This window comes from Tursiops truncatus, chromosome 8 (assembly GCF_011762595.2).
Source record: "Tursiops truncatus isolate mTurTru1 chromosome 8, mTurTru1.mat.Y, whole genome shotgun sequence".
Classification (NCBI taxonomy): domain Eukaryota; kingdom Metazoa; phylum Chordata; class Mammalia; order Artiodactyla; family Delphinidae; genus Tursiops; species Tursiops truncatus.
The window spans coordinates 13,789,817-13,800,906 of record NC_047041.1 but is presented as its reverse complement, the minus strand read 5'-3'; the positions used below and the strand labels follow the sequence as shown (position 1 = coordinate 13,800,906).

The window sequence follows — 11,090 nt, the reverse complement described above, 5'->3', positions numbered from 1 at the left end:
ATAGCTTGATAACCAACAGAAGGTCGGAGACCCCTCTCTGCGCTCAGCCCGAGCTCTGCGCATGCCCAGTGGGTGCCGTGGACCGAGCCTGCGCAGTTGGGGGAATTCGGGCCCTAGGGATCTCCGCTTGCGCCACGCTAGGAGAACCGCGGCGCCAGCAGCGGTACCTTTCCGCGCGTCCCGCCGCCCCTCACTCCCGCCCCTTCCGTGTTTTGGTCGCGCATGAGTTCCGTCAGTCGCAAGGGCGATTGGTTGTTAGAGGGATCCGAGAGCGGCGATTGGCTGTCGTTGGCCGTCGCTCAAGCGCCCTTCCGGAGACGGTGTGAGGTGGGCGAAGAGCAGGAGAGATCCCGGAGCAGACTAGACTGATCGACGGTAAGCTGCGGGTTCCGGGCTCTGCCGGGCAGCGTCGGGCTGGGCTTTGGGCTGGCAGCCGAGGCCAGGCTCTTCCCCGGTCGCTTAGGCGAGGCTCCCTCTTGCTGTTCGGCCACGCTGGTCTGCCTGGTGCCTGCAGCGCCTTGACCCCAACATCGACTCGAACCTCTCGTCTGGGGCTTCGCTGCCGCTGAGACACGGTCGCCGCCACGCCTTGGGGGAAGCCTGCGGGGCTGAGAGGGAGAGGTTTACCCGCCGGAACGGTCTTCTTCTTTCTCTCCGAACTCTACCTGTGCTCCAGGGGCCCGGTCCTCACCGCTTAGGGCAAGTCTTCCCTGCTTCGCCTGCCACTGGGATTTCTCCCTGTTCAGCTTTCCCCCATCCGGCGCTTTGTTTTGGTCGTTGTCTTAACACGTCAGAGTCTTATCTCTTCGACCACATTGTGAGTCCTTAGGAGGTTCCGGATCTGGGTCCCTCCTTTCTTGAACATCATTCAGGGTTCATTCGGTGTTTTGCGTTACAATTTATACTCAGGTATTTGCTGATTGCTTCTTACTATGACTCCTGATGAAAGGAAGGGTTAGGAATCCTTCGGGCTTTCCTTTTGTTGATCTTTTTGTAGAATTCGTGCTTAGATCATCTCATCCTTAGAAGCAAGGATACGAAGAGCCAACACTTGTTGAGTTGTGGCGGTGTGTTATGCTAGGCATTTTAATATCCATTATCTGGTTTAATCCATAAATCAGTTCAATGAGACAGACATGATTATTCCCATGCTACATGGGAAACCCGGGCTTAAGTAACTTGCCTGAGGTCACATAGCTAGTAAATGTTGGAACTTTCTCATCAGATCTGTTGAATCCATCATCCACTGCTGTGATATTAGTATCCTGTTTCACATTTAAGGAAACAGGTTCAAAGAAGCTAGGTGATTTGTCCAAAAGTAAAGTAATAAGTTAACAGATTTACTTAAACATTAAAAGAGGTTGTAGTAGGTACGTGGTGGCCCTGCAGTTAGAACTGAACACAGCACAGACCAGGCTTTCTAGGAGCTCACAGCTTATTGGAGGAAACTGACAAAATAGCCACTCAATAAAACATGCTTTGGGTATTGTGTATTTGGATATGATGTTTGTGGGGAGGAAGGAATCAGACATGAAGAGGTAAGACAGTCTGATGTAGGAGGAGAACGGAGCCAAGCTCCCTGGCTTTGAAATCTGTCTCCATCATTTTCTAGCTTTGATCTTGGGTAAATTATTTAACCTTTCTGGGCCATTTCCTCATCTGCGAAGTGGGTAATAATGGTACCTACTTCAGTAGGGTTGTTGTGTTAATGAGTTTTTATACATATACTTAAAACAGTGCTTGGCATATAGTAGATAGTTAACAGGTGTTATATTTTTCTAGGCTGAGCAAACTCATTGAGACAGGAAGCTTGAGCCCAGGTCTTCTGACAGCTGGTCCAGCACCCTTTCCTTATACAGGTTGCCTCATTTGCATCCCTTGCCTACGGAAAGAGGAGTGGTGACCAAATAGTCACTTTGTCCTACAGCTTCCCAGGGTAGAAACAAGCAGCGTACAGGGAAAGAAAGTAAAGAACGCTGGGGGATGGTGAAAGAGGGATTCAGGGAGCTTTGCCTAAATTTCAAGTCATTCTAGATATCTAGATAGCCTGCTTCCTGGGCCTTATCCACAGTCTAACAACAGGTATGTGTTTAGAATATTTGTGCTCAGCATTGTGCTGGACACAGTAGAGGGACACAGGCGTGATATGGTATCTGCTCAGAAGCAGCTAATATTGTCCAGTTGGGTAGATGAGAGTAGAACACAAAACAACCATGAGTGACCAAGGGCAGCAGAAAAAATAGGGTTGAGCTTTTCTGGTTTCAACTATGCTAACCATCAAACCGAAAGGCGAGAGTGATTTGAGGGGCGGGGTAGTTTAGGAACGCTTCCTGGGATATAATCATATCCCCACATTTATTGAGTTTCCCAAGAGTACAAAGCTCTGGGCTAATGCTGGGAATGAGAAGTGAAGAAGAGATGGGCTCTGCCCTGAGAAGCTCCTCATCTAGGGGACACGCATTCTGTTCCATTGTAACAGGTGGTTGGATGGAGGTGTGTACCGAGTGCTGTGGAGGCAGGAGGGGGGATATGTCAGCTGTACCTGGGTGAATTGGGAGAGGGGTCACCAAGCAGGGGGCATTTGGGCTTGAAGCAAATGAGTAGAGGTTTCTCAGGCAGAGCGTTTTAGGAGAATGTAGTATGTTTAGGGACAAAGATTACTGACTCAGAGAGAAAGAGGGAGTAAATGGATAGGTGTGGGAGGAAGGGCACGACCTTTGGATTAGAATCAGGGCACTCTTACACCAAATGAAGTGAATGAAGTTTGGAAGAGGACTCAGCACAGGGCTGACACGTGGTAGGCCCTCATGTGTTAGTTCCCTTACCCAGCTCCTGGAGAAGTAAGTTGCGGCCAGTTGGAGAAGAGCCTTGCATGCTGTGCTAAGTGGACTTGATCCTGAAGGTAGTATAGGAGGTTTGGACTGCTATGTCTGACCTAGGAAGGCTTTCCCTACTTCTTCTACCCCCAAATTGTAAAAGTAGTCCACATTTTCTCCTAATAGGGCTTCACTATTAGTCTACCAAGAGTTCAGCAACCCCAAGTACTCACACCCCAGAGTGTCAAAGGTAGCTGGCTTCTTCTCAGAGGAGAGGCAAAGGCTGTGGATTTAAAAGGGGTTTCTTTGGTAAGCAGTTAGATATAGTAGGTTCTTACAGTTGTAGCTATGAAAGATGTTGTGCATTTTGTGTTTTCTGAGTTTTTTTCCTTAGTACGTAGTAAAGTTCTTTTTCAGAGTTCCCACCTGTTTCAGGAAGGCCAGCAGGAGCAATGCCCCCGCTCCCTCTCAGGTTACCACAGTGGGGACAGCAAGAATCAGTGAGAATCCTCAGGAAGAGGTGACCCTCAGGGGACAGAGTCAGGGCCTATTAGTGTCTTTTCTAACCCCAGAGATTTTGCTTGCAGTATCATCTGTCATTCTGTGGGTTTTTTTGTTTTTTTTAATTTTTTTTTATTTTTGGCTGCGTTGGGTCTTCGTTGCTGCTCACGGGCTTTCTCTTAGCTGCGGCGAGCGGGGAGGGACACTTTTCTTTGTGGTGCGCAGGCTTCTCATTGCGGTGGCTTCTCTTGTTGCAGAGCACAGGCCCTAGAGCATGTGGGCTTCAGTAGTTGCAGCGCGTGGGCTCAGTAGTCGTGGCTATAGAGCTATAGCCACGCTATAGCTATAGGGCTATAGAGCGCAGGCTCAGTAGTTGTGGTGCAGGGGCTTAGTTGCTCTGCAGCATGTGGGATCTTCCCGGATCAGGGCTCCATCCCATGTCCTCTGCATTGGCAGGCAGATTCTTAACCACTAGAAGTCCCTGTGTTTTGCTTTAACGAGGGAAACTGTGCTTTTGTTGTTCCTCAAACTCTGTTCCTGGAAGCCCCACCAGAACTGGAGTGCTGAGTTAAGAGAGCATATTTCTAGGCCTAACCCAGCCTTCCCGGATCCAAACCTTTAGGGGAGGGGCTGGAAACCTCTGCATTTGTGTGCATATTAAAGTTTGAGAACCTTTAGTTTTTTTATTCAGCTTTCTTCAGCAAATATTTGTTACATGCCTAAGTGTGCCTAGCACTGTGTACACCCAGTATAAACTGGACAGGTAACCGCCTCTTACGTGAAGTGGAATCTGCACTGTTGTTCAGAGGATGTTAGGGCCATGGTGGAGTAAAGCACTGGATAGGTTAGGCAAAGGGAGTTTGTACGGCACTTTGTAAGTCTGGCAGGGGACTTACGATACAGTAAGAAATAAGGAGCTTCTAAGGTCATCTGTGTGCATAGGAAAGAATGTGGACTTTGGAGTCAGCCTCACCTGACCCGACCACACTAGTGTGTGATCTTGGTCAAACCAGTTAACCTCTCCAAGCCTTAGGCCCTTATCTACAAATGAAGTTAAAAATAGTGCTTACCTCATAGGGTGGTGTTGGTAATTAAATGACACAAGGCAAATGAAGTGCTTAGTAGGTGCTTGGCGTATAGTAAGTGTGAAATTAAAAGCAAAAGGGTTTGTTACTCCATTCTGAAGATGAGGATGTTCAGGAGTAGAAGGGTTAAGTTACTTGGCCGGGGTCTCACAGCTAAGTAGGTGGTGGACAGAGGCGTCTGGATTTGAACCCTGGGTCATTCCCCAAAGCCTTCTTTTTGAACCTGAGCATTCTGCTTCCTGTAGGAGTAATTCCTTCTTGGCGGGTTGCTCTGAAGCTCCTTGAAAAAATGTCTGTTGAAGTTGTTAGCTTAGAGCCTGGCACATGCTCAGTAATGTTAGTTTGTATTCTCCTTTCCCAAGAACAGCAGACAGCTTCCAGGGGTTTACGGAACTGCTACTCTGTCCTTATTGAAAAAGCATGGAGTTTGTCACGGGCCACTGGAAAATGTCTTCTGGGTCTAGGCCGGCTGCCCGCCCAGCTGCTTACGCCCAACAGCACTTGGGTGGAATCCTGGCAGCTGCTGATTTCTTCCTCCCCCTCTATAGGGTGAAGGCCATGCCGCCCCCTGGGAAAGTTCCTCGGAAGGAGAACCTGGGGCTACAGTGTGAGTGGGGGTCCTGCTCCTTTGTGTGCTCAGCCATGGAGGAGTTCTGCGAGCACGTCACTCAGCACCTGCAGCAGCACCTGCAGGGCTCCGGGGAGGAGGAGGAGGAGGAGGAGGAGGAGGAGGAGGAGGAGGAGGAGGAGGAGGAGGAGGAGGACCCGCTGGGTAAGGAAACAGGACACAGCAGGGGAAAGAGCTTGAGGGTTGGTGGAAAAGCTGATTTTCCTTGCTGCACAGGGGGAAGGCAGCCGGCAAGAGTGGTGGTTTATTTTCCTAATTGTGCTTTTTTTTTGCTTTGTTTATAAAAGCACTGTAGACTCATTATAGAAAACTCATTCAACAAGGATATATGGAATGAATCTGCCATCCTGCCATCAAAAGTCAATTACTGGGCTCCCCTGGTGGCGCAGTGGTTGGGAGTCCGTCTGCCGATGCGGGGGACGCGGGTTCGTGCCCCGGTCTGGGAAGATCCCACATGCCGTGGAGCGGCTGGGCCCGTGAGCCATGGCCACTGGGCCTGCGCGTCCGGAGCCTGTGCTCCGCAATGGGAGAGGCCACAACAGTGAGAGGCCCGCGTACCGCATCTCTCTGCATGTGTATACATAAATTAGATAGATATGATTTTATTTTTTTGAAAAGGATCATATTGTACAAGCTGTTGGCAAGCTGCTTTTTTCACTCTCTGGTAGTGTCTTTCAATTTTTTTTTTTTTTTTTTTTTTTTTTTACTGTGACCACCAGTTAGGAATACATCTTACTTATATCACAACCCTGTACACAAAAGTTAAAAAATACTAAAAACAATACTTGCCTTTATTAAATTCTCTCTGAATTGTTCTATCTTATTCTCTTTCATTAAAAAAAGGTGTGATTTGCAGTCCCCTAAACTGATTTCACTACCCACTAATGGGTCACAACACAGTTTGAAAAACTCTGTTCTACAGAAGGTATAGAGACACCTCTCCTTCCCCCACCTCAAATTCTGTTTTGAGTCTAGTCACTGCGGACTATAACTCATAGCTTCAAAAGTCAAGTAATATTTATACAGAAGAGAAATTAGGGGATTATTTTTAAAAATATCTACTTTTCAAAACAAGTAAACCCTTATAAAGCAGTGGAAATTTGGTGCTTAGACAGATGCTAGAGAGACAGGAAGTGGAATTGAATAGTCCTAGGGAATAGTCCATCCTAGGGAAGGCCGATCTTGGGCAGCATATGGGGGAAAGAAGGACTTGCGGTTTGACAGGAAGGAGTGGGAGGTGTCTCAGGTTCTCGGGAACAGCAGAAACTCGGAGCCACTGTAGCAAATGCCAGCCACACCTGCTGTCTCTGAGTCACTGGCACTGGGACATGCACACACTGTCCCCCTACCTAGACCGCACTTCCCCTCCACCTGGTTGCAGTCTAATATTTATACATGTGATTATTTGATGTTTTTTTTCTCCCTGACTGAAAGCTGTACGAGGACAAAGACTGGGACTCTTTTTTACTCGTCGTTGTATCCCTGGTGCCTGGCACACAGTTAGTGGTCATTAAATACTAGTATTTGCTGAGTGAATTCCTGGCATACCAGGTCAGTCTGGCATCCTCCCTTGCTGCTAAGTGGACGGAGAGCTCTGGAAAGTATCAGACTCTTCCTTCTAAACCCCTTTTTGCAGAGGAAGAATTCTCCTGCTTGTGGCAGGAGTGCGGCTTTTGTTCTCTGGACAGTTCTGCTGATCTTGTGCGCCATGTCTACTTCCACTGCTACCACACCAAGCTGAAACAGTGCGGGCTGCAGGCCCTGCAGAGCCAGGCCGACCTCAGCCCCTGCGTCCTGGACTTCCAGAGCCGCAACCTCATCCCTGACATCCCTGACCACTTCCTGTGTCTGTGGGAACACTGTGAGGTCAGCAGGCAGAGCCAGTAATAGGGGTGGAGGGAAGTTGGGGATCTCAACTAAAGATGCCTTGACCCTCTCAGGAGGAGGAGTTGTGGCTCGTGGGCTTTCAGGGATGCCCTGTATTCCTGAGGTTCCCGCTAGCAGCCCTCCTACATTTCTGGGTAGCCCTCTTGCTCAAACTTTCCTATCCCCACCAAGTTAATTTGGGAGAGAGCCGAGAAGCCCCCTTTGGACACCTAGGGGTAAGAGTCCCTCCACCCACCCTCAGTCCTTACCCCAAGTTGCTCCTGGCACAGAGCTCCTTCGACAATCCCGAGTGGTTCTATCGGCATGTGGAAGCGCACAGCCTGTGCTGTGAATACCAGGCAGTCGGCAAGGACAACCACGTGGTGCTGTGTGGCTGGAAAGGTAGGGCCACTCTTTAATTTCTGACCTCTAAAGAAACCTTGGGGTTGCTAAGGGGCCAGGGCAGCTAGGGGTGGGACCAGTCCTGCAGGGCAAGGTTGGCTGCTGACTGGAGAGACGTGGGGGTACCAGAGCCTACTCTGAGAGTTTGTAGCTGGACCTGACTGGACCTTCCTTCCCAGGCTGTACGTGCACCTTCAAGGACCGCTTTAAGCTTCGAGAGCACCTCCGTAGCCATACCCAGGAGAAGGTGGTGGCCTGCCCCACCTGCGGGGGCATGTTTGCCAACAACACCAAATTCTTAGATCACATCCGTCGCCAGACCTCGTTGGATCGTAAGCGGTCGGAGCGGGGGCATGGGTGCAGGCTTGGAGTGGAGGTCGGGGGCACATTCCCAGGAGAGGGGACCCCTGAAGGTATCTGCAAGTTGGCTGCGTCTACCTTAAGGGCTCAGTCACCTACCACAGTCTCTGCTGATAGAGACTCATTAGACGTTGTTATTCCATGCTTACTGTGTGCCACAGCTCTTATCTCAGTGAATCCTAGCAGCAGCCCCATGAGGTAGGCCTCTTGTCCACGCTTTTGGCAGATGAGGAAACTGAGGCTCAGAGAGGTTAAATCGCTTACCTGAGATCACACAGCTAGTAAGTGGTCAAGCCGGAATTCTAATTCAGCTTCTCAACTCCAAGTCCCATGCTCTTTCTGTGATACTATGTCCGTCCATAGTTCCCTAAGCTCCCCGCTCCTCCTCTGGTGGTTCCCTTCTGCCTGGGATGGTTCCCCTCTCCCAGCTTGCTCTCCTCTCTGTGCCTCTCCACCATCCCTCACAACCCACCCTCTCTTCTGCCCGCCCCACCACAGAGCAACACTTCCAGTGCTCTCACTGTTCCAAGAGATTTGCCACGGAGCGGCTGCTGCGGGACCACATGCGTAACCATGGTGAGTAGCTGGCCACGCCTCTCGTCCCGGCCCACCCTCCAAGCTTCCACTAGCCCTCGGATCACAGCCTCCTCTCTGCTCCTCAGTGAACCACTACAAGTGCCCTCTGTGCGACATGACCTGCCCACTGCCATCCTCCCTCCGAAACCACATGCGCTTTCGCCACAGCGAGGATCGACCCTTTAAATGTGACTATTGTGACTACAGGTAAAGGGAAACGGGGACTGGAAATCAGAAAACTTGTGTTTCAGGGTCCCCCATGCCCTCTGACCCCTCCTGACCTCTCTCGGCAGCTGCAAGAATCTGATCGACCTCCGGAAGCACCTGGATACCCATAGCAAGGAGCCAGCCTACAGGTGTGATTTCGAGAACTGCACCTTCAGTGCCCGGTCGCTCTGCTCTATCAAGTCCCATTACCGAAAAGTGCATGAAGTGAGTGGGGCTGATGGTGGGGAAGGGCCAGCAGAAGTGTCGGGGAGCCTGGGGTTCAGGGGGAATCTAGCCTCACTCTCCCTCCCCTCCCCCCCAGGGAGACTCAGAGCCGAGATACAGATGCCATGTGTGTGACAAATGCTTCACGAGGGGCAACAACCTCACCGTGCACCTTCGCAAGAAACATCAGTTCAAGTGGCCCTCAGGGCACCCCCGTTTTCGGTATGCTCCTCCCAGATTCCCACACTTTTTCTTCATACCTTTCAACAATTTAGAGACCTTGAATTTGATGGTGCTTTGATGTCCACCATCTCCATTTAGGTTCAAGGAACCTCGAGAATAGTGGTGGGGCAAAGATTATTTTTCTGATTTTTGAATTCAAGGTACGATGCCAAAAACAGTAAATGGCGCCCAAAGCCCTGTAGCCGGAACCAGGGTGTGAGCCCAAGGGTCCTAATCTGTAGCTCCATGGCCTGCTCATAAATCCTTTGACAACACTACTGTCCAGTACAGATAATTCCTCCCTCTCCCCTTCCCTCCCCTCCCTTTCCTTTTTGAGTAATGATCCTTCTTGCCTTTTCTTCTAAATATTCCAATAAAGACCTCTTTTGTCTTTTACCTCCATCACTTAGAATCCCAGAGCTGCTGCTTTCCCCCATATTTGTCCCTTACCTCGCCAATCTCCAGGCCGTTTCTGCCTCCCCCTGCCCTTGTTTGCTGCCCTCTGTGCTCCTCCTTCACCAGGTACAAGGAGCATGAAGACGGCTACATGCGGCTGCAGCTGGTTCGCTATGAGAGTGTAGAGCTGACACAGCAACTGCTGCGGCAGCCACCAGAGGGATCGGGCCTGGGAGCATCACTGAATGAGAGCAGCCTGCAGGGCATCATTCTAGAAACAGTGCCAGGGGAGCCAGGACCCCAGGAAGAGGCTGAAGAGGAAGAGGAAGGTGGGGGTGGTGAGGGGACAGCCCTCTCGGCCTCTCAGGACACTTCTAGCTCTGTCATCCACGTGGTGAATCAGACCAGCGCCCAAGGTGAGCGAGAGATTATCTACTATGTGCTGTCTGAAGCCCCGGGAGAGCCACCTCCAGCCTCTGAGCCCCGCTCCGGGGGCGTCATGGAAGAGCTTCAGGGAGTAGCTGAGGAGCCACAAGTCCAGATAGTGTGAAGGCTGCAGACCCTGACCGTTGCTGCCCCAGACCCCAGCTGGGGTTTGAGCCGGGCTGGTGGCAGTGCCCCTAGTGGGCAGCCCTTGCCAATGGATGCCTTGAGGAGTGGTGCTGAGAGCGGTGCGGTCCACTCTGGACCCGGCTTGCATCATTCGGCAGACTGAGGGACTTCCCTTTTGTGCCAGGCCACATTCTGTGGGGATCCTGAGGAGTTTGGATCCTTTGGGGGGGCACCCTGGTTGTGTGTGTTCTTGTAGAGGGGGCTAGTGTCAGGCTTAACCCTAACCCCCAGACGTGCTAGAAGAGTGATTGAAATCCATAATCAACTCACATCCATTCCTGTCTTTAGGGGTCCTTAGGCCCGGGGGTGACATGTAACTGATCCCTGCAAGGGCCCTTTCCTCACAACCAGCCAAGGCATTTCCCTCTAAATGGTTCCTCCTGCAAACCCCAAGGACTTTCATGGTCATCCTCAGGGATGGGATTGGAGGCACTGAGTATGTGCGTAACAATTGTTTTTGGTAATAAAAGAAACACTTGGGCCATTACTCACTTCTTCTTCCTTATGTTTGGTGGTATTAACTAGATAATGAGGAGATACAGCTGCCCAGAAGAGGAGCTGAATAATTAGGAGCTGAATAAACCCCTTTTAGTGACTGGGGTTTGTTTTGTTTTGAACTGTCCTCTTGTTCCCTGCCCCCCTCCCCCGCACCCCACCTTTGGTGAAACTTCTCCATTTCTTCTTGGAACATCTACCATCTCTATAGAGGTCCCAGGCATAGGCCAGGAGTGGGCAGTAGAACACTCTAGGACGGACGAGTGGGGCTTGCCAGGAAGCCAGAGCACCCAGGCCGGCCCCACGCTCTGAGTGCTGGTTAGAAGCCAGCGCCTCTGGGTTGGGGGTTCTTTACCTGTGGAGCTGTGGGACTAAGAAGGAGGCTTAGGGCGGAGGGTGGATGTGGAAGCCCTAGGGAATAGCAGGTACTGGGGGTCCAGGAGCCAAGTTAGAAAGTTGTGTATCTGAATGTGCATTTTCCTGAGGAAAGGGGTCTGTTTTTTCAGTAGATCCTCAAGGGGTTGGAACCCTCCTAAACAAGAACCATTTTTTTAGGCCTGTCCAGTCACATCTTAGTGCTCTGTGTCGTTCTTAGGGTCTCTGCCACTCTCAGGGGGTCAGGGAAGTACTCTCAGGGGTCTTGGATGGGCAGGAAGCTGCCCCCAAAGTGTTGTTTTAACACTTTTTAAAAAGGACTAA

The 11,090-nt window shown here is 50.7% G+C and overlaps 1 protein-coding gene across 4 annotated transcripts; it reads left to right on the top strand.

Moving 5' to 3' along the window:
- The first annotated feature begins 229 nt into the window (after nt 1-229).
- Nucleotides 230-10,383, top strand: HINFP (histone H4 transcription factor). 4 transcript variants are annotated; one of them, XM_073808097.1, is made up of 10 exons: nt 230-375; nt 4,951-5,174; nt 6,667-6,896; nt 7,187-7,298; nt 7,478-7,630; nt 8,157-8,234; nt 8,321-8,441; nt 8,528-8,666; nt 8,764-8,888; nt 9,299-9,570. In XM_073808097.1, exons 2-10 carry the CDS (start codon nt 4,961-4,963, stop codon nt 9,423-9,425), a joined length of 1,299 nt encoding a protein of 432 aa, XP_073664198.1. In that variant the 5' UTR covers nt 230-375; nt 4,951-4,960; the 3' UTR covers nt 9,426-9,570. The 4 variants fall into 4 exon arrangements, with proteins under 4 accessions (XP_073664198.1, XP_004313137.3, XP_073664197.1 ...); XM_004313089.4 differs by having other exon boundaries at nt 243-375; nt 9,411-10,383; XM_073808096.1 differs by lacking the exon at nt 230-375 and adding an exon at nt 439-699 and having other exon boundaries at nt 9,411-10,383.
- The last annotated feature ends 707 nt before the right edge of the window (nt 10,384-11,090 follow it).

What these genes read in the sequence shown, in the direction of transcription:
- HINFP (XM_004313089.4), top strand. Translation starts at nt 4,961, where the DNA reads ATGCCGCCCCCTGGGAAAGTTCCTCGGAAGGAGAACCTGGGGCTACAG. An exon ending in GGAGGAGGAGGACCCGCTGG is followed by an intron (nt 5,175 to 6,666) that starts GTAAGGAAACAG and finishes CCCTTTTTGCAG; the next exon opens with AGGAAGAATTCTCCTGCTTG. An exon ending in TGTGACTATTGTGACTACAG is followed by an intron (nt 8,442 to 8,527) that starts GTAAAGGGAAAC and finishes CTCTCTCGGCAG; the next exon opens with CTGCAAGAATCTGATCGACC.